At 36.5% G+C, this 23,245-nt stretch overlaps 1 protein-coding gene across 1 annotated transcript in view; it reads right to left on the bottom strand.

Annotated features, from left to right (window-relative positions):
* Positions 1-4,006: 4,006 nt before the first annotated feature.
* The window catches only part of LOC142356323 (ephexin-1-like), a gene marked incomplete at its 5' end in the record, with an annotated part of 60,838 nt that continues 41,599 nt past the window's right edge, over positions 4,007-23,245 (bottom strand). Inside the window, 2 exons of the mRNA XM_075408255.1 lie at positions 4,007-4,463; positions 4,995-5,262. Coding sequence (XP_075264370.1) covers positions 4,100-4,463; positions 4,995-5,262 — 632 coding nt within the window. The remainder of the gene's footprint in view (positions 4,464-4,994; positions 5,263-23,245) is intronic.

The following is a 23,245-nucleotide window of genomic DNA, read 5'->3' as shown; positions in this document are numbered from 1 at the left end:
GTTTTATGTCACAAATGGAGTGCAAAAAAGTCAGCAAATGTTCTGGAACGTTTCACTACTTTTCAGAACATCAAGAGAGTAATCGATTCCTGTTTTCCATCATTCGAAAGGTTTGCATCAGTTACTTTTTGTCACTATCCATTGCCTCAAAATTAAAATTAAACATTGAAAGTTTTCCGGAGAGTGCATTAGATGACCAAGCAAAGGTATAGTACATTTTACCGAGTGTGCTTACTAGACAACTCTAGTGTTATTCAAGACTGCTTTTTACGATTAGAGCTGTAAGCATGTCTGCACAACATGAACAATAAACTCTATAAGTTCAAAAAGGTTTCCAATTTGAAAATATCCGTCACATTTGACCCGATGCCTGAGCGAGCATGTACAGCGGTCACAACATTTTGTCACTGTTGACAAATTTGACCGTCAATGTTATTTACGCTATTACTACTCTCGAGTGTAACAGTATATTGTTTCCACAATAGTTAAGAACGTGAATCAACTAGAATGAAATGAAAGAAAACCTAACTGGTGATTCGTTGCAGAAAAATCCTATATCCTATAACTCTGAATTGAGTCTGGCGTAACTACTAAAATTCGAACAAAAATGTTTTAGGCTAATGGAAGAGGCTAATGGAAGAGCTGAATTCATAAAACTGTCAAAAATGTGACAAAACGTGACAAAACCCACGTGATAAAACGTGACAAAACCGATCTTCTTTGTCACTCTCAACTTACCAATTTCTTCACCGCGGTCAACTGACCTAAAGAAAAAACATGTGACGAAATATGCTCGGGGTTTTATGCAAAAGTTCCACTAAACCTCAAAAGAACAAAGTGTACATTATTTTTACCGTAAATTTATGAAAGATTTTTTGTCAAGTTTTCTCCTACGTTAACACAAAGTTAATACAAAAAACTAGTTATACATTAGAACAAAGATGTTAGCCGATCAGGAAACTTTGCGCCCTGAAACAAAGGGGCCTACCATGAGTTCTTGAAACAAAAATCTGCAGTGGTCAATGTCACTTTTTCTGTTCAAAACTATCAAAGTTGAGTTTTTTTCACTGTTAGAATCCGAATAAGTAGGTTGACAAGGTTAGGGCACCCTTATAGGTCAAAGTGTATAAGGTTGAAGCAGTTTTTCATTCATTTTGTGATTTTTATAGTGCGCTTCGCGTCTTTCCGATGTAGGTATTCCACCTACAATTATAATCAAAAAGAATAAATCAACATTTTTTGAGGCATGGCTTTCTGCACTCATGAAAAAAAATATTGCAATGAACTGTCGTTGGAATGAAAATAACGGCTTTCAATGTCATCAATTTTTTTGCTCATTAAAAGTTTTGCCTCATATTGTCTACAATACTACTTTTTATAAATTCATCAAAAACCAACTGCGTCAGAATCAAACTTATATCTTAATTTCATAATTAATTATATCTTTGAAAACGTCTGAGAAAGGCATAGAAAAGAAATCCCTTTTGAATATTAGACCGCTCCTCACACACACCTGTTAAAAACTTTTTTGAAGCAGTGCACCACCTAACAACGCTAGCAACTGATTCGATTTGTTCAGCGCCTCAATTTTGACATTTTACCACTTTCCTGTCCAAAAAGAATTCTTGCAAAAACAACCAGCCTTAAGGATGACACTCCTTTTCTTAAACATGTTGAATAGAAAAAAATGACAGTAGCAAGGGTCTGCTAGCTTTTCCTGCATCGCAAAACAAAACGGTCGGGTAACATATTAGTTTCTCTGTATTACTTTCCAAAACCACACTGTTCAAGCAAAAAAGTTGAATACTGCATTGGTGTATATTGTTAATTAAAAATCTAGTCTCTAAGAAGTCAAGGTTAAAAACTAGGAAAATTTGTTTTGCTTGGTTTTGTCCCGCAATAAATTCTTGAAAATAATATACCTTTCTCTATGACTAGAATGATGTAATCCAACGGATATTTTACAGTGAAAAAGAAATCTCTCTTTGAAAAATATATCACAGTATTTGATGTCTTCCTTTAAAATGACACCAAATCATGGCTCAAGACTTTCACAGCAAAAAAATTCTTCTAAAAACGACAAAATTTTTGAATGTCAGTTTTTAAATTTTTCAATGAAATTTTTTTCACAGGTAATGAAATCATAAGAACAATTTGCCGGTTTTATCTGTTTTTTTTTTAAAAAAATCTGCAATTCAGCTGAACCTCTTTAATCTTTCTGTAATACTAACGCTAAATGCGTTATTGGTTGTCACTTAGTCATTCTATGAAAATCTTTGGAAACAAAGTACTGACATTCAACAAGTGTTCCAAGGTGAAAACACAGTTGACATGAAAAAGTTGCACAAAAGCTAGGCAGAGAGCTTTCAGATTTTCAACGATCAGGCGATCGTGGGTCAATTGTTTGGAAGACTGTGTGCACAAAAAATTGCAAGCAAGACTGAGATCAAAGGCTACAAAAAGTTCGAGTTGGTGGCTAATTTCTAATTTTTGACGACTGATCCTGTCACAAGTAATATTAAATTTTAATCACACATCAGACTCTAGAAAATTGATAAGGATTACATGAGAGATCCGTTGTCTGATATAAAACTATCACAACCTGAAAAATTATCATTACCGAAATTCAATTTTTAAGTAATACTTTTTCTCCGTAGGGTTTCTCTCCGTCGGGGTTTATTTCCTTGGGATTTGTAATACAAGTTTTTAATCTTTTTTTTTAAACCAGATTACAAAAATTCAATGTTCTTTTCACAGTTTACGTTTTCGATTAAATTGCATTCTATTTTCTTCTCATTGATTACATGTACAAATCTTGAATTCTAATTGTACCTTTTTCAGTTTCATCGGTATTTTTCAAGCTGTTTTCTTAAGTAACTATTAATTGAAAACTAATTTCAATTACAAATTAATCAATCGCCAAGCATTGTGTTTGAATGTTCAGCTTTTACGCTCGAATATAAAACATAACATGAGCCGGGTCAAAAATTTATGCACATACCGATCATCTTTGTTATTGTTGATGCTCCTATGTTCTGATGTTCAATTTTTATGCATGAACACAATCAAAAGGAGTTAGTGTTTAAAAGGGAACGAGACATTTATACACATTCTAGTCTAATTCTTGTGTAAGAGTGGTGGTTTCGAATGGGGAAAAGGGGGGTTGGTGTCAAAATGGTGTACGAGTGGGTGAGAGAGGGTAATTTTTCAGCTGTATTTGAAAAATTTTTTCCTCCATTTCCGGATTTCATCCCGTACTAACTTGGTAACATAATCAAAGTTCTGAAGTCAAAACTTTTCACTGGCCATGAATACATCATTTGAAATTTGATTGTATTCACAATTTGATCATTGTGGAAGTACCTATTTTGTTCACACTTTACGTATTATTCAGTGGTTGATTAGATATAGGATACCAAATCTGATTAAAACACCGAAATAATCAATATGCCGATTTGAAAAAAAATTTGGTCAGGCATAGCAGTGAACTGTTTTTCCAAACTTGCAACTTTATGACTGTTTTGCCCCTAATAAAGATGCATATTTAAATTAATGAGTTGAAATATTAACATAAACCACCTAACGTCGGAAAAATTGCTCCCGAATGACAGGCGGGGTGATTCAATTCAGGGGACGTAGCCTGGATAAATTTATCTTTATGGTTGCAAAAACAACACGCGACAGTCGGGCTCTTACTTTGACGTCCTGAGTCCGATTCCTTCAACTCGACAGAGGCATTAACTAGTTAGCTATCATGACCTTGAAATCTACTCTCTTACAATCAGTTTTGTTTGAACAATAAACTTTGTTTCGGAGTAAGAGCAATTGACATCACTCAAAAATCAAGAAGTGCGTAAAAAAGTCACTTGTCAAGTCAAAGATTATTCTAGAAGAAAAACGCAAAACGGTCAAGCAAAAAATTTGCATAAAAACAAAATGACACACACGTTTACAATAATTGCTTCTCATTCGAGAGCAACTAACAAGGGCAGTTAGAAAAATATGATAACGAAACTAAAAATATATTTTCATCTCATAACTTTTACTAAATTGAACATTGTTACAGCTGCCAATTTCTGCGCTGCGATGTATCATTCACTCATCTAGTCATTGTCTCAATCTGTGCCTTCAACTTGCGCTCGTATCGCCCATTATCCGTGGAAAATACCAAAATTTCAGTGGGCAGCCAGCCAACACTCAGCTTCTCATTCAGCACCACGCATTTAGCCCAATTGCCCAATCTGGCGGAGACGGTTCGAACGTTGTTATTGAGGTACACAGTTAACTCGTCTGGCTCCTTGGCATCGTACGAGGTGTTCGTCTTGTACCAGTTACCCTTAGGCAGAGGGTCCCCAACAGGGGTAGGCATTAGATTTGAAGTGCCGCCCAAGGCATCAGCCCACCTTTCCCTTTCGTGGTCCACATTGAATTGCAGAAGAAATGATATCGGTTTTCCCACATCCCTGCCAAAACATTAAAAGATGCTGCCACGAGTGCTTTTGTCTACAATGCGGATCACATTTTGTATAAAAGTATGTGACAAACGTTAATATTTTCACCACTCTTCAATAAGTTTTCAGCTTTTTTTCGGCCCAGTTCACCGCATTATTTTGCTGTGGATTTGGAGTTGAAATTTAAGAGGCAGCATATAACTTTACCCAATTTCAATTAGACTACTAGCCTCAACAAGAGCGTACGACGGGAACAGTGCTGCAGCAAAGGTTGTGCACCCTATTGATGTCCCCACAAAACGTAGTTTACCTCTAATTAGGGTTGGCAGTGTACCCAGGCTGAGTTGGAGAACTTTCAGTCTTTTCTTTATGGACCAAGGAGCCGAATTTATGTTTGAATCGGCTCAAATTCGAATAGACAATTGACTCAGTTATCTTTGCCGCAGTGAAAAAAGTACTGCAATCAGTTGAATGTCCAATTTATCCCGAATGTCCGCACACAATCGGGTTTTCAATTTATGGGCTAAAATTTTGAAGTTGTACCTGAGTTTCTCACAGATGTTGGTATCTTCAGCGACCAGCTTTGCTTCACATGAGAACTCGGCCGAGAGGTGTACACACTTGAGCCAGAAACTCCTGGGTTGGTTGCCATACATACTAGAGTATCTCTCCTTTAGGAACTCCACACTTCTGTTCACACTAATGTCTGTGGCCACCTGACGCACCAGGAATCGGCCAGACCTCTCCACTATATTGGTCATGAGCATGTACTCATTAAACAGGAAACAGTACGCTTTGCTGCTTCTCAACCCTAAAAGCCATAGAAAAATAATTACCAAGAACGACAACAGCATTCGGCCATTTTCATTCATCAAGAAGACGTCTTAGACTAGCCCGCAACGGCTGTCTCATTAGCTCTCCATTAAAAATTTAGAAAAAGAATACCTTGAAAAATAACCTCACTTACTGGAAAAGTCATTATATTGAACTTGCCTTAACTTCATTGAAAATGTCTTAGTTTTGAAATAAATTCAAAGCTATAAAAAGAAAAAATTCAAGTAAAAATTTAAGTATAAATGAAAGCTACCTTAAATATAAAAGCCAAATTTAAGGTACCTTTAAATCGAATGCGCCCTTAATAAAAAAAGACCAAAAATATTAAACGAGCAAAAATCAAGCAAAAGAACTGATCAGAAATTGAACAGAAATCTACTAAAATCGCACTTAAACAATAGTCTGATGTCTAAAAGAAGACAGGGATTAATGATAAGTAAGAATTAAGGGAGCAAAATCAACCAGGCTAAAAAAGCGACGGCAGATCTGATATACCTACCCAGGTTGAGGTCCAGACCCAAATTTGCTTCTGATCAGACTTTCCAGACCAAAATTATCTCTGATCAGACTTTCCAGACCGAAATTATCTCTGATCAGACTTTCCAGAGCGAAATTATCTCTGATCAGACTTTCTAGACTGAATGAGTTCTGATCAGACTTTCCAGACCGAAGGAGTTCTGATCAGACCATCTCCAGACCATTGCCCAGACCTTAATCAGACTATGATCAGACCCAATTTCAGACCCAAGTAGCCTCTGATCAGACTCAGTCGAGACCATCTCCCCAGCTGACTACTCTGATCAAAAACACTCAAAATCGCCATCGTCAGCCCTCCCGTCCTTTAACCACAACACTTGAATTGTCCACTCTCCTTCCCCTATCGAGTTGAATAATAATAATAATAAATTGTTTACGGATTACGCATGATACAAACGGGCATTTACATAATTTATTTATTTTCAAGTGTTACATGCGCTCCGAAAGGACACCATTGACCCCTATGGATCGTTTTCAGGCGCCTTTGTGAGGAAGATAAACAAAAGAGTTTGTTGGGTTTATGCAGGGAAAAGGACTACTATGTGTCTAAAAAAAGTTTCAAATAAAACCAAAACACAATTCTTGGATTTAAACGGCAGTTTACAACTTACAAATATCGATCGTTCCAACCTTCCTCTCATCAGCCTTCTTCTCCACCCCATCGCTTGACCCCCACCCACAACACACACACTCACACACACACACACACACACACACACAGACACAGACAGACACAGACAAACAGACAGACAAACTTGTTACCCCATAAACATTAGACCTCTGATCAGACCCAAGTGCGCTCGAAGTCGCCTCTGATCAGACCCAATTGCGCTCGAAGTTGCCTCTGATCAGACCCAAGTGCGCTCGAAAAGATTATGATCAGACCCAATTGCGCTCGAAGTCGCCCCTGATCAGACCCAAGTGCGCTCGAAGAGAATATGATTAGACCCAATTGCGCTCGAACTTGCCTCTGATCAGACCCAAGTGCGCTCGAAACGAAATAGTCTGGTCAGAGAAAGATTTAATTTATGAAAAAAACTTCTAATTTTGCAATAATATATTCATTTAAAAAAAACTGATGTTTGCAGTATTTAATTCATCTAAGGGAAAATCAATTATAAAAGTATTGCTAAAGAAAACGAAAACCAACAGTTGAAAACAAATTTTATTTAGTGTACCTTTTAGTGTATATTTCTGACTCAATGGATGAGTTTAGACAGCTTTCCATAAGAAACATCGTAGTCTCCAGTTGATCAAAGTTTTTTCTGAAGGGGACCGGCCTCTGTTATCGGCTGGACTCCTGTTTTCTGATCAGAGCTATCGGACTTTAGATGAGTCTCTGATAAGAACGCTGCCTTATGGCTGCCTCGTGGCAGAGCCAACATCTCTCATTAAAAAAAACAAAAAAATGAAAAAAAAATGCGCTAGAAATGGTCCCTGATCAGACCCAATTGCGTTCAAAAGCATTTCTGATCAGACCCAAGTGCGCTCGAAGAGGTTATGATCAGACCCAATTGCGCTCAAAGTCGCCTCTGATCAGACAAAAGTGCGCTCGAAGAGGTTATGATCAGACCCAATTGCGCTCGAAGTCGCCTCTGATCAGACCCAAGTGCGCTCGAATCCGCCTATGATCAGACTTTTCAGACCAAAATGACCTCTGATCAGACCATCTCCAGACCATGGTCCAGACCGTAGTGCGCTCGAACTTCCGAAAATACCCTGTAATTTCGGTCTGGGAACACACGGGTGTGCGCTCGACTGGGTCTGATCATAACTCAATTTGGGTCTGGACCTCAACCTGGGTAGTGTCAACAGTGGGAAGAAAGATCAGTCAGACTGAAGGACAATAACGAGACAGCAGACGAAAAGCAGGCACTAAAAACAAAAGAGAGAAGAAATAGTGCGATTAAGTAATTAATACAATACAAAGATATCACCACTAACATAATTAGAAAAAAACATACAACAACAGTTAAAGACAAAGTAAAACATTCAGTTATATTCTTCCGGAGAACGGTGTCAAAGCCATTGAAATCATAATTAATACCTTTAAAGACTTTGATATGTTCAACTGTGCCTTATTTTGAATGTGCCTTACAATGTGATATATGAATTGTCAATAACGTGATAATGTTACGAAACGAGGGGAAAAAAAGTGAAGTGGCAAATGCCTAAAAACAGAAATTTGCGAAATCTAGTTGCATCAAAGCCAGAAAGCCATAACTTAACGAGTAAAACCGCAACAAAGGTTAATTTTTAATTTAGAAGAAAGAAGAAGCACTCTTTTTTGCTGACACTAAGCTACAGGTTGACCAAATTAGGAAAACAATAGTGGCAAAGTTAAATAAGTCAGTGTTTATATAAAAATCAAATATTTTTAAAAGTCAAAACCATCAAAAAATTTTAAGTGAAAAATTAAATACATTAATTTGGAGCTGCTTCCTAAGCAGCTCCAAATTAATGTATTTACTTATTCACTTAAAATTTTTTGATCGTTTTGACTTTTAAAAATATTAGACTTATCACCAGTGAGCTTTAATTCGAATTGTTCTGTTCTTAAATTAATATAAAAGATCGATTTTTTTTAAACCGACTGAATACATCTGAATTTATTTTGGATTGCAACAGCAAAAAAATGGACCTAATCTAGCCTTGCTAAAGCTGTTTGTGCTTTAGGATTACTTAATTTTCTCTTATTTTATAGATATAGATAATTTGTTTGTTAAATCATAACCAAAAACAAATAGGTTTTTGATAATCATCGAGTTAATTTAGCAATAAAACGGCAAAATATTAATTACAGAGAACTCTCAACGAAAGTAGAAGTAGAAATAGCCCCTGTTAGAGTTTATAAAAGTTTTTTAGGGTTTTTGGGTATGTACTCCCGGCAAAAATAATCAAAGTGAACTAAAGAACCTTATTTCGTGCTGTTCTTTATTAAAAAAAGAGGCTGAACTTATTAGAAATCTTGTTGAACAATTTCACTGATAACATAAAACTGAAAAAAATTGGTTTCAAGAAACAGTAGAAGTTTAAAAGGGCTGATAGAGGGATCTGGATCTCAAAAACATAAAAATCCATCAAAATTTGCATTTAAAAAGTAGCGGAGGAAGGCGACGAATCTAAGATACACCGAGAAGAGCTAGGTTAAGCCTCTCTGATAACCGAGGACAAATAGAATAGACAAATGTAAGAAATAAGAAGCAATCAAAGGAACTAGAAAGACAGCGGCAGAAAGAGAGAAATGAGTTAGTTAAGTGAAAAAATTACACTAAAAAGCACTCACATTCCCGTAATCACAGTGAAAGAGAGAAAACAAGAAACAGGAAAAGTTGGGAAAAATCCCAAAAACTGAAACGCAAAAAAAACGAAAAAAATCTATTGAAAAAATTCAGTTTGGAGCAAAAAAATTAGATTGACACAAGTTGAGAAAGAGAGAGAATAAGAGTTACAGAGAAAAGACACAAAAAGAACGATAATGAAGATGAGAAAGCATAAGTCTAAAGCTTGGAGGCAAAAAAAAATTAGGACATTAAAAAACCCCAGTTTATACACAGGCTAAAAACAAGGAGGGTACAAAACCGAAAAATAGAAGACAGGCCAGATAAAAGGAATAAGCTGATAAAGAAAAAAATAGAACACGAAAAAGACGGAATTGAACAACCCAGAAAGCCCTAGTAAAAGAAAAGAGCGAGCTTAAAGTTCAGCTAAAGAAAGAAAATCAGTAGAAAGCAGAGAGAGAGAGAGAGAGAGAGAGAGAGAGAGAGAGAGAGAGAGAGAGAGAGAGAGAGAGAGAGAGAGAGAGAGAGAGAGAGAGAGAGAGAGAGAGAGAGAGAGAGAGAATAAAAGAGAGAGAGAGAGAGAGAGAGAGACAGAGAGAGATTTGCAACTTAACTAAGTGCCAACCCATTCTCTAATCTTTGGAATTTCTTTGAATCTTTTTTAGTCCAGTCCAGCCACGCAAGTCGGATACGGTCATTAGCTGTTTTTGCTTTAAACTTTTTGCTCAAAGAAGTTTTTGTTGTCGCACTTTCTGTCACTTACGGTATCAATTACATAGGGCCATTCAATTTATTTTCATTTGATTGACTATTCGATCAATGACTTGTTTCTTATCATGCACGTTCTGGGCTGATGAGAGTTTTGTCACTTTCCTTTACTTTGGTTCATTAACTCTTTTGTGCTTGTGACGCTACGCATTTCTATTCGTGAAGCTTGTCTTACATCCAAATTTTCAAGGTCACTAACAACACCATTTCAAAACCAATTACTTTGGTACATTCCTTTTTTTGTATCCGAGTCCTTTTGGTCAATGACTCTTTTTAAACACATTTCTCATGCTGTTTCGATTCATTGACACTCTTCCTTGCAAGTCTGGTGATCACTGACCCCTAAGGATTTATCCCCTTAACCTTGCTGCTCGATGAGGCATTTAAAACATGTGCTTCAATAGGCCTGTAAATTATAGGCTTAACTTTTAGCGTTGAGCCCCCGGGTTGACCCCATAATTCAAAAAGTTATAATATTACAACTTCATATTATGGCGTCTATGAAAAGTTGTAGTCATAGAACTTTTATAAAAAGGAGTTCTATGGAATTGAATTTTTATGAAAATTTTTTTACATCATGAAAAGGAGCGAAATAGTATGTTTCAAGAAACTAACTTGAAAAAAAATTGAAAAATTGAGTCTTAAGCGAACAGAGAATTATGAAAAAGTTGTAGTCATAGAACTTCATAGAAAAAGAAAAAAATTTGGAGAAAAGTGAAAAACACTTTTGCAAGTTAAAAAACTCCTTGCCCGCCCTGAATTATTCAATGAAAAGCCATTGCATCAAATGAGACTGCAAATTACAATCAACAATGAAAAAGTTGTAGTCATAGAACTTCATAGAAAAGTTCTGGTTCAATTTTTTCCGTAAAAGAACTAATTTCTTCCTTACGAAGAAATGTTATCTTGCCATTCAAATTTTCGGCGCAAAACAGACCAGCGTATAGCAAAAAAGTATGGGACAATGAAAATTCGATAGAACATGGTTCCAGTGTTTTTTCAAAAAAATTTTGGCGTAAATCGGACACCCAAAAATTTGGTTAATGTAGCTAATTTTTTTTCAAAACACCAATTGCTATTGCCAACGAGTTGTTTCGATGAACCAAACTTTTTGAAGCACAGTTTGTGTTTTTCAGCTGATATCAAGCGAAGTTTTACCTCATCGAGAATTGAACCACCCCATCTCAATAATTTTGCTTACAAAACTCATCCATATAAGATTATTTATTTTTTGTCAATATCAAAAATGCTTTAGTTGTGATCCTCCACTCAGGTTCATCTCCAAGAGTGTACAATTAGCCCATAGCCTAGAAAAAATTATGGGACAATGAAAACTTGATATAATATAGAATAAGTTACCTCCCAATAAGAATTTTTGGTGTATATCAGACACCCAAAATTTTGGTTAATGTAGCTGATTCCTTTTTGAAATGACCAATTGATGTTGCCAATGAGTTGTTTCGAGGAACTTAAATTCTTTGATGCACATTTTTGTTTTGCAGCTGATATCAAGCGAAGTTTTACCTCATCGAGAATTGAACCACCCCATCTCAATAATTTTGCTTACAAAACTCATCCATATAAGATTATTTATTTTTTGTCACTATCAAAAACGCTTTACTTGCGATCCTCCACTCGGGTTCATCTTCAGTAGTGTACAACTAGCCCATATCACAAAAAAATTATGGGAAAATGAAAACTTGATAGAATATAGAATAAGTTTCCACCCAAAAAAATTTTTTTGGGTAAATCGGACACCCAAAATATTGGTTAATGTAGCTACTTCTTTTTTGAAATGTCCAATTGATATTGCCAATGATTTGTTTCGAGGAACTTAAATTCTTCGATGCACATTTTTGTTTTGCAGCTTTTATCAAGCAAAATTGTACCTCATCGAGAATTGAACCACCCCATCTCAATAATTTTGCTTACAAAATTCATCCATATAAGATTACTTATTTTTTGTCACTATCAAAAAAGCTTTACTTGCGATCCTCCACTCGGGTTCATCTTCAGGAGTGTACAACTAGCCCATAGCGCAAAAAAATTATGGGAAAATGAAAACTCGATAGAATATAGAATAAGTTTCCACCCAAAAAAATTTTTTGGGGTAAATCAGGCACCCAAAAAATTGGTTATGGTAGCTACTTCTTTTTTGAAATTACCAATTGATATTGCCAATGAGTTGTTTCGAGGAACCAAATTTCTTTGATGCACATTTTTGTTATTCAGCTGTTATCAAGCAAAGTTTTACCTCATCGAGAATTGAACCACCCCATCTCAATAATTTTGCTTACAAAACTCATCCATATAAGATTATTTATTTTTTGTCAATATCAAAAATGCTTTAGTTGTGATCCTCCACTCAGGTTCATCTCCAGGAGTGTAAAATTAGCTCATAGCCTAGAAAAAATTATGGGACATTGAAAACTCGATAGAATATAGAATAAGTTTCCACCAAAAAATTTTTTTTGGGTAAATCGGACACCCAAAATTTTGGTTAATGTAGCTAAATCCTTTTTGAAATGACCAATTGATATTGTCAATGAGTTGTTTCGAGGAACTTAAATTCTTCGATGCACATTTTTGTTTTGCTGCTGTTATCAAGCAAAATTGTACCTCATCGAGAATTGAACCACCCCATATCAATAATTTTGCTTACAAAATTCATCCATATAAGATTATTTATTTTTTGTCACTATCAAAAACGCTTTACTTGCGATCCTCCACTCGGGTTCATCTTCAGGAGTGTACAACTAGCCCATAGCACAAAAAAATTATGGGAAAATGAAAACTCGATAGAATATAGAATAAGTTTCCACCCAAAAAAATTTTTTTGGGTAAATCGGACACCCAAAATATTGGTTAATGTAGCTACTTCTTTTTTGAAATGACCAATTGATATTGCCAATGAGTTGTTTCGAGGAACTTACATTCTTCGATGCACATTTTTGTTTTGCAGCTGTTATCAAGCAAAAATGTACCTCATCGAGAATTGAACCACCCCATCTCAATAATTTTGCTTACAAAATTCATCCATATAAGAATACTTATTTTTTGTCACTATCAAAAACGCTCTACTTGCGATCCTACACTCGGGTTCATCTTCAGGAGTGTACAACAAGCCCATAGCACAAAAAAATTATGGGAAAATGAAAACTCGATAGAATATAGAATAAGTTTCCACCCAAAAAAATTTTTTGGGGTAAATCAGGCACCCAAAATATTGGTTAATGTAGCTACTTCTTTTTTGAAATGACCAATTGATATTGCCAATGATTTGTTTCGAGGAACTTAAATTCTTCGATGCACATTTTTGTTTTGCAGCTGTTATCAAGCAAAATTGTACCTCATCGAGAATTGAACCACCCCATCTCAATAATTTTGCTTACAAAATTCATCCATATAAGATTACTTATTTTTTGTCACTATCAAAAAAGCTTTACTTGCGATCCTCCACTCGGGTTCATCTTCAGGAGTGTACAACTAGCCCATAGCGCAAAAAAATTATGGGAAAATGAAAACTCGATAGAATATAGAATAAGTTTCCACCCAAAAAAATTTTTTGGGGTAAATCAGGCACCCAAAAAATTGGTTATGGTAGCTACTTCTTTTTTGAAATGACCAATTGATATTGCCAATGAGTTGCTTCGAGGAACCAAATTTCTTTGATGCACATTTTTGTTATTCAGCTGTTATCAAGCAAAGTTTTACCTCATCGAGAATTGAACCACCCCATCTCAATAATTTTGCTTACAAAACTCATCCATATAAGATTATTTATTTTTTGTCAATATCAAAAATGCTTTAGTTGTGATCCTCCACTCAGGTTCATCTCCAGGAGTGTAAAATTAGCTCATAGCCTAGAAAAAATTATGGGACATTGAAAACTCGATAGAATATAGAATAAGTTTCCACCAAAAAATTTTTTTTGGGTAAATCGGACACCCAAAATTTTGGTTAATGTAGCTAAATCCTTTTTGAAATGACCAATTGATATTGTCAATGAGTTGTTTCGAGGAACTTAAATTCTTCGATGCACATTTTTGTTTTGCTGCTGTTATCAAGCAAAATTGTACCTCATCGAGAATTGAACCACCCCTTATCAATAATTTTGCTTACAAAATTCATCCATATAAGATTATTTATTTTTTGTCACTATCAAAAACGCTTTACTTGCGATCCTCCACTCGGGTTCATCTTCAGGAGTGTACAACTAGCCCATAGCACAAAAAAATTATGGGAAAATGAAAACTCGATAGAATATAGAATAAGTTTCCACCCAAAAAAATTTTTTTGGGTAAATCGGACACCCAAAATATTGGTTAATGTAGCTACTTCTTTTTTGAAATGACCAATTGATATTGCCAATGAGTTGTTTCGAGGAACTTACATTCTTCGATGCACATTTTTGTTTTGCAGCTGTTATCAAGCAAAAATGTACCTCATCGAGAATTGAACCACCCCATCTCAATAATTTTGCTTACAAAATTCATCCATATAAGAATACTTATTTTTTGTCACTATCAAAAACGCTCTACTTGCGATCCTACACTCGGGTTCATCTTCAGGAGTGTACAACAAGCCCATAGCACAAAAAAATTATGGGAAAATGAAAACTTGATAGAATATAGAAGTTTCCACCCAAAAAAATTTTTTTGGGTAAATCGGACACCCAAAATATTGGTTAATGTAGCTAATTACTTCTTGAAATGACCAATTGCTATTGCTAAAAAAATGTCTTGAGGAGCAAGACTTCTTTGAAGCACAATTTGTGTTTTCAGCTGATATCAATTTCGTTCGACTTCACAATTGCAAAAAAAAATATATCAGGCAAGTTTTGTTGAAGTTTTTGTTTTTAATCAACTCAGAGCGTCTCGCGCAAATAAACAACCATCAACGGGGGTGGTACCCCAATCTACAATCTGGGTTTTAGTTCAAAAATGGGCTGTTTGATCAATTTTTACCACGAAGAGCTTTGGAACTTCTTATTTGTTTTTTTTTTGCGTTGGACTTCAAATGGTCTGACAGTTGTGTCGATGTAAGAAAAGTACCCTCATTTAAATTAAAAACATTGTTAACTGCCTCTCCTCAAATCACATCCAGTTAACATTCAGGAATACATCTGAGGGTTTTTCGGAATCAATTTCAAATGATTTTGTACGAGAACGGTTCCCCAACAATTGAAAAAAGTAGATCTTTTTTTAATTCTGTAGTGATTTTTTCTCAACTACGGATTCAAAATGGTCGTCATGATCTCCAAGTAAAACGACCTAAGTACACTAGTTTAACAAAAAATAGGAAAAACGGAATTTTGTCTCTTAGGCTGAGGAATAAACTTTATTCAACTTCAAAAAGCAAAAAAAAAATTTTCGTCTATTTTTTGTAGATAATTTGATTTTTCTTTTTTTTTCTGAGAATCTCCGAGAATTAAAAACTGCTTTATGGAGTCAATCACAACGCTCGCTAAACATTCTATATCTTCTTTCTATTTTTGTTTCCTTACTTTGGATTTTCATCAATTATTCTCATTATGAAATTCGGAAATTTTATGTAAATTTTTTTCCTTGCAAATAGTTTCTATCCTTCTGTTGATTTTAAAAGTGGCCATCCAATTAATTTTAAACGCTGGGGTGTGCACCTCGCCTAACCATGCATCTAATTAACTGTTAAAAACACACGTGAAGATCTTTACAGAAAAATTAATGTCCAAATTTGAAAAAAAAATCAATTATCAATTCGGCGTACGCTTCATGTGTTTTATGATTTCTTCGAAACTACTGTACCAAATTGTACAGGCATTGTTGCGTTTTGCTTACCCTAAACGTTCATTGCTTGCAGTGTTCATTGGTTTCTGAAGTCGCCCTAATCAAAAAGTTATTAGTGTTTAACTGTTTAACTTTGAAAAAATTGAAATAAAATTTAATGATTTGAGGCCACGCCTATTGTTTCTGACGATTTTTCCTGAACTACTATGCCAAATTGGCCAACCATAGTCGCATTCTGTTGACTGTAAGTTTGTTAAATGTCTGCTGTCTTGAATTTGTGTCTAAATTGGCCTGCTGAGAACGTTATTAAGCTGTATTTCTTAAAAAAAATTTTTTAAAAAATGATATTTTAAATACGAGTTCTTTTATGTTTGACAATCTCTCTAAAACTACTGTACTAAATTGGAGGGCATTGTTGCATTTGGGTTGATCTTAAAACCAACTGTTTGCAGTGTTTATAGGTTTCTCACGTCGGCTTAATCAAAAAGTTGGAGGAAAGATCTTGTTTTATCACATTGAGAAAGGAACTTAATCTTTTGTGCTTTTCCGATTTTCTCATTTAATTTTTGACCAAAACGAGTGATCATTGGCAATATCTTTTGCTGTTAAGACGCTCTTCTATGGAATGGCTGGTCACATTCTTGAAAAATTCTTTAGAACAGTTATTCAATGATGAAAGCCGAAAAACAAAATCTTTTCTCAAATTTTATGGCTGAGTGGTGTTTTGCGCATTTGAACAAGTTTTTCGGCGTGCGTTTTGTGTTTTCTAGACCTTGTTTAAGTTGCTGAAGCTAATTGTATCAAATAATGGGGTTAATTCAACAATTTATCATTTTTCACCATTTCATCAAAATTATGTGGATGCTGTTTTATGTCAAAACACACAAAACATCATAACCTTCATGGTGAGGTGGGAAATTTTTTCCCACCTCACCATGAAGGTTTGCCGTGACCTAGAACGCCGAAGTGGACCAGAATTACTCCCGCAAATACGCCGCGAACGCTATTTCACGTTGTTTTACAACGGTTCCGGAGATTTTGGGCATCGCTGGAAGCCCAAAAATTGGGGTATAAATTAGTATCTTGTTAATAACTTCTAAAGTACTGAACCAAATTAAACGGGAGTGGTCGCATTTTGTTGACACTGAACTCCTCTTGCTTGCAGTGTTGGTTTCTCAAATCGGCCTGATCAAAAAGTTATCAATGTTCAAATTTGAAATAATTCGATTTTTCGGGCTATTCTGGGTGACCCAAATTTCGGTACAAGAAAACACGCGATTTACCCAACAAATGTTGGTGTTTTAGAATCCTCAGTTAGTGGATAGTATCCCCATATGTATTTTATATGGTGTTTAATGTAGTTCAGACGTTGAACTTTGGCTCTGAACAGCGGTCACCTCGCTTTTTTGGTCATTTGGCACGGTACATACTTTTTGCTATAACTTCTTCTAGAGTGCACCGATTGGGCTCATTTTTTAATATGATGCGTGTCTCAAGCATTGCTACAAGCTGTACTAAGGGTGTTTGTTTTTGTTCAGCCGTTTTAGAGAAGTTGGCCAGTAAACTTGCCCACCGTTTTAGCCCCAGAAGCGATTGACACCATCCGGCACCAGTTTTGAAGCTTTCAATTTTGTGACTTCAGGTTACAAAATTAGTGTTCTGAATAGCCCGTCTAATGTAGATTCTGAATATGTATACTTTATCTAGCGTTTTCTCAGGCTTAAATGTTCAATTTTAGCTCTGAAGTCAGGTCATCTCGCTTTTTTGGTCATTTGGCAGGGTACCTTATTTTTGCTATAACTTCTTACAGACTGCACCGATTGGGCTCGTTTTTTAATATGATGCGTATCTCAAGCCGTGCTACAAACGGGTTTTTTTTTACTGTACTAAGGGCGTTTTTTTTGTTCCGCCGTTTTTGAGAAATTGGCCAGTAAACTTGACCTCGGTTTGAGCACCAGAAGCGGTTGACACCATCCGACACCACCTTGAAGTTCTGTCACAAATCGATTTAAAGCTTGTTTATTGGTGCTTTAGTTTCCCTATATTATGGCAAAGCTTTCTAGCTGTTATTTGTAGTTTGTTTGACACATTGTCTTGTCAAATTTTAGCTCTGGAGGTGGTCTATCTCTCCTCCTTGATCATTTGGTACGGTACCTTCTTTTTGCTATAACTCCTTGAAAAGTTCACCGATTGGGCTCATTTTTTGATATGATGCGTATCTCAAGCAGTGCTACAAACAGTATCAAGTTTGTTTTTGTTCAGCCGTTTTCGAGAAATTGGCCAGGAAAGTTGACCCCAATTCGACCTCCTGTGGAGCGAAACAACACCTTGAGTACGATATTAAACCTTGTTGTGGGTTCAATCCACGGTGAAATTTAGTGTGTTATATTCCCCCGTTAGTGGGGAGTCTCCCCATATATATTTTACAGGTGGTCATAATGAGTGGTTATATGTTATAGTACAGAAACAGGACCGGAAATGGGTCATTTTGGTCATTTGGTACGGTACCTTGATTTTGGAATATCTCCTCGTAGATTGAACCAATTTTTGATCTGTCTTTCGATTTGAACTCAGCTTGAGCCGTACTTGAATCACTGTAAATAGCGTTTTGTTTCTTTCAGCCGTTTTTGAGAAATTGGCCAAGACACATACGGTCATTTTTACCTGTTAGTGACTGGTACGTTTCACGTTTCTATATGTGAAATGTTGAAATTAACGACTTTGACTGCACGAATAGGCTCATTCAACTCCATTTGTAATGGCTAATCTCCCCATATATATTTTGTATAGGGTTTTTTGCGATCTAGGGGGTCAATGTTCACTCTGCAAATGACCCCCCCCCCAACCCCCCTAAATACACCGTTTTTCAACCCTCTGTCCGTTCCCCCCAACAGCGTCCAACCTGTTCCCCAAGCCCGTTATGGGTCCCATAGGCCCCATCATCCAGTATGAGGTTGCCCCAGTTGTGGTCATAGTGTTTATAGTGAGTTGTGTTTATAGTGAGTTGTGTTTGAGTTGGAAACGGGACCCGAAATGGGCCATTTTGGTCATTTGGTACAGTACCCTATTTTTGCTATAACTCCTTGAAGAATGAACCGATTGGGCTCATTTTTTAATATGATGCGTATCTCAAGCAGTGCTACAAACTGTACAAAGGGCGTTTTTTTGTTCAGCCGTTTTAGAGAAATTGGCCTGGAAATTGACCCCATTTTGACCCCAGAAGCGGATGACGGCCAGGTCTGGTCACTTTCTGAACTCCCAATTTCACAAATGTTCAATTTATAATGTTTTTTTATAGGTCTTAACAAGTTCCCAGCCACACGGGTCGAGGTGGCGCCTAAGGGCTATAAATTAGGTAGGTTAGGAGAAAAAATCGTCAAAGATGTGTTGTATTTTTGTATATCTGTTGCTTGTTTTGTAAACTATCTAGCATAAGGGAGTTAGAAAGACGTCGTAATATGCTTTGATGCAATGATTCAGTCGTGTGTACCATAAGTACGCCAGCTAAAAAGAGCTCAAGTTAAAAGTCTTGTTTTCCAGATAACGATGTCAAAAGTACTAATAATTGGGGACTCGCACCTCAAAAGAGTTGCCGACGTTTTCCAGTTCCATGATAACTTTACGATGGAGGCACAAGGAGGTGAACACGTAAATTACCGGCTGCAAAAGAAGGAGCTTATCAAGAAACACGATATTTGTATGTTGATGTTAGGAGGTAACAATCTTCTGGCAAAACCTAGTGACCCAATACAGTACAAGGAGGAAATGAGAAGTGTTATTGGACAATTCATTCAGATCAGGAACCTTTGCAATAACTATGGTGTTCGATTGATAGTTTGGCAGATAATTAATCGCTTGTCATCTGTAAATGCAGGTTTCGACATCATCAGAGCCCTCAACAACCGACTTGCCGATAATAAACTTAAATATCATTTTCGCACCTTTTCTTTTGATGAAGATTTTCTACCCGATACAGTACACATGAAAGACTGGTGGCCTGGGAACTTGACCCCATTTTGACCCCAGAAGCGGATGACGGCCAGGTCTGGTCACTTTCTGAACTCCGAATTTCACAAATGTTCAATTTATAATGTTATTTTTTTAGGTCTTAACAAGGTCCCAGCCACACGGGTCGAGGTGGCGCCTAAGGGCTATAAATTAGGTAGGTTAGGAGAAAAAATCGTCAAAGAAGTGTTGTATTTTTGTATATCTGTTGCTTGTTTTGTAAACCATCTAGCATATGGGAGTTAGAAAGACGTCGTAATATGCTTTGATGCAATGATTCAGTCGTGTGTACCATAAAAACGCCAGCTAAAAAGAGCTCAAGTTAATAGTCTTGTTTTCCAGATAACGATGTCAAAAGTACTAATAATTGGCGACTCGCACCTCAAAAGAGTTGCCGACGTTTTCCAGTTCCCTGATAACTTTACGATCGAGGCACAAGGAGATGCACATGTAAAATACTGGCTGCAAAATAAGGAGCTTATCAAGAAACACGATATTTGTATGTTGATGTTAGGAGGTAACAATCTTCTGTCAAAACCCAGTGACCCAATACAGTACAAGGAGGAAATGAGAAGTCTTATTGGACAATTCACTCAGATCAGGAACTTTTGCAATAACTATGGTGTTCGATTGATAGTTTGGCAGATAATTAATCGCTTGTCATCTGTAAATGCAGGTTTCGACATCATCAGAGCCCTCAACAACCGACTTGCCGATAAAAAACTTAAATATCATTTTCGCACCTTTTCTTTGGATGAAGATTTTCTACCCGATACAGTACACATGAAAGACTGGTGGTATAAACAAGCAGGATGTGATCTTGTTCGGGAGTTTGATAGTGCTCCTGATGCTAGGCCGGATCTGGTTGATTTATCTTTGCCCAATGTAAATTAAATTATTGTTGCAATTGGACAAGTTTATATTAACTTTGAGCCCTGTTTCGCAAGTCTGAGATTAAAAGCTTGTTATTTTCTGGTTTTCTTCTTAATAACCGTGTCTGAATATAACCACTGCGAGAGCGTTTTTAAAGTTTAAATCTTTGCGGTCTTTGTTAGAAGCACAACTGATATATTTTGTTGGTTCACTCGATGTCCTATTTCCACCCGATAGTTTGGGGGATAAATCCAATCTTTATTCAGTCTCACCCGAAAGCTGGGGAGTTCATAAACGCACAACATTAAAAAGGGGCTGTTTTGATGCCACTGGTTCACTCGTCCACCCGATAGTTGGGGGATGATTCTGAAAAACTACCTTCTGAAATTCATAATCTTTAATTTAATCTGGTTCCACCCGATAGTTGGGGGATACTTCAATCTTTATTCAGTCTCACCCGAAAGCTGGGGAGTTCATAAACTCACATCATTAAAAAGGCTTGTTTTGATTTCACTGGTTCACTCGTCCACCCGATAGTTGGGGGATGATTCTGAAAACATACCTTCCGAAATTCCTAATCTTTAATTTAATCTGGTTCCACCCGATAGTTGGGGGATAAACCCAATCTTTATTCAGTCTCACCCAAAAGTTGGGGAGTTCTTAAACTCACATCATTAAAAAGGCCTGTTCTGATGTCACTGGTTCACTCGTCCACCCGATAGTTGGCGGATGATTCTGAAAAAATACCTTCTGAAATTCATAATCTTTAATTTAATCTGGTTCCACCCGTTAGTTGGGGGATACTTCAATCTTTATTCAGTCTCACCCGAAAGCTGGGGAGATCATAAACTCACATAATTAAAAAGGCTTGTTTTGATGTAACTGGTTCACTCGTCCACCCGACAGTTCGGGGATGATTCTGAAAAAAATACTTAAAATTCATAATCTTTAATTTAATCTGGTTCCACCCGATAGTTGGGGGATACTTCGATCTTTATTCAGTCTCACCCGACAGCTGGGGAGTTCGTAAACTCACATCATTAAAAAGCCTTGTTTTGATGTCACTGGTTCACTCGTCCACCCGATAGTTGGGGGATGATTCTGAAAAAAATACCTAAAATTCATAATCTTTAATTTAATATGGTTCCACCCAATAGCTGGTAGATACTTCAGTCTTTATTCAGTCTCACCCAAAAGCTTCCGATGTTCCTAATCTTAAATTATCAATTCAAGGATATATGGTCTGAGCTACAATCTTTTCGAAACTGAAATTTGTTCTAAACAGTTGTTGGCAATTTCGACTCGATTTCTCGGAATCTATCTGATTGTCCTCCAATTTGTTTTCAACAACTTTCATCTTAACATTTTTGCCTTTGCGAATGTTGATTTTGTCGGCTTTAGGTTTAAGTTTTCTTACAACCAAAACGTTTTTAGGGGAGCTTAGCTTTGTATCGTTTTTTTTTTGCCGTACAGATAAAACGTGTCAGACTTTGTTACTTTTTGTACTATTTTTACTCCAACGGTGCGACCAATTGGTCCAAAAATTTTAGAAGAACTATGTCGATTGCGGATAAAGCCAATGATTTAATCTTAACTGGTCCAAGGTCCACCAGAGGCAATTTTCCAAATAAAAGCTCTCTGTACAACTCACCAGGGGATGAGAAAAGAGCAAAAGGGCTTCGGTGGGTCTTCTATAAGAAATACGATTGCCATCTTTTTGTGCTGACTCACAACAGTCCGTTTTGGCCGGACATTTCGCTGGCTGACAAATTGTCCATGGTCAGAGGCCGAAAGCTGTACTTCAAAGCAACGTCATCAGGTAGATTCAAGGCATCATTTGTCAAAATGATGTCAGTCAAAGAAGTTGACAGTTTCGTCCGTGATGTGTCAATGAAGGTTGCGAACGCAAATAAAAGTCTGTCGGATATAAGTTCCATAGCGTTAGTACACACTTTTCGGGTCAATATCACTTTCCTACAATTTCCAGTTTCTTAGAAGTCTAACTTTGAAAATCTAGGTATTTAAATTTTTATAAATTTATTCACTCCAGGCTCAAACTCTTGCATTAGAAAATTTTTCCTTTTGTACATCAGTAAAACGAACCTTCAAAACTGCACCATTAATGATGCTCAGCCTTTACAAGCAGCAGCAGAAGAATTCGAGTAAGTTACGTTGTTCTGTTGGGCTTGTTTGGTGTTCTCGTTTGTAATCTTCCTAAACCTCGACTTTTGCTTCTGTCATGCATCCAGCGATATAGGCTTCGTTGTTATAAATCTTTTTTGTTTGAAAACATAAGGTACCGAGTAACTATAGTAACGGATGGTTTGTATTGCTGCCTAGAGACAAAGAGAATGAGGAACCTAAAGAGAGTAAAGAAAAGAAGCGAAAGTCAATTCAAAATCCGGTAAAGAGGAGCATTCATTTTTCCAAGAACGTCTTGTTGGCCGAAAAGGATTATGAGAGTCCCTATATCAATCTGGCAAAATCAAGTTGCTCAACGCCATGCAATGATGCTCCAAATTCTAATGCGGACACAGCTCAAGGAGAATACTCAATGAAAGATGTAATGGATTTCGTGACAACCAAGTTTAATGAGGTGCTGGACGCTCAGGAGGAGCACACTAGAAAACTAAGGAAAGAAAATGCTATTCTTAGAAAGAAGCTTCTGGAAGTTTTGGGAGATGGTGACAAACCTGATAGCTTGAAAAGGTTGAAAAATGCGATCAAA

Source organism: Convolutriloba macropyga, unplaced genomic scaffold, assembly GCF_964194025.1.
Source record: "Convolutriloba macropyga unplaced genomic scaffold, txConMacr16.3 SCAFFOLD_529, whole genome shotgun sequence".
NCBI classification, from domain to species: Eukaryota; Metazoa; Xenacoelomorpha; order Acoela; family Convolutidae; genus Convolutriloba; species Convolutriloba macropyga.
The sequence above is the reverse complement of the archived record's forward strand: the minus strand, read 5'-3'. Positions and strand labels throughout refer to the sequence as shown.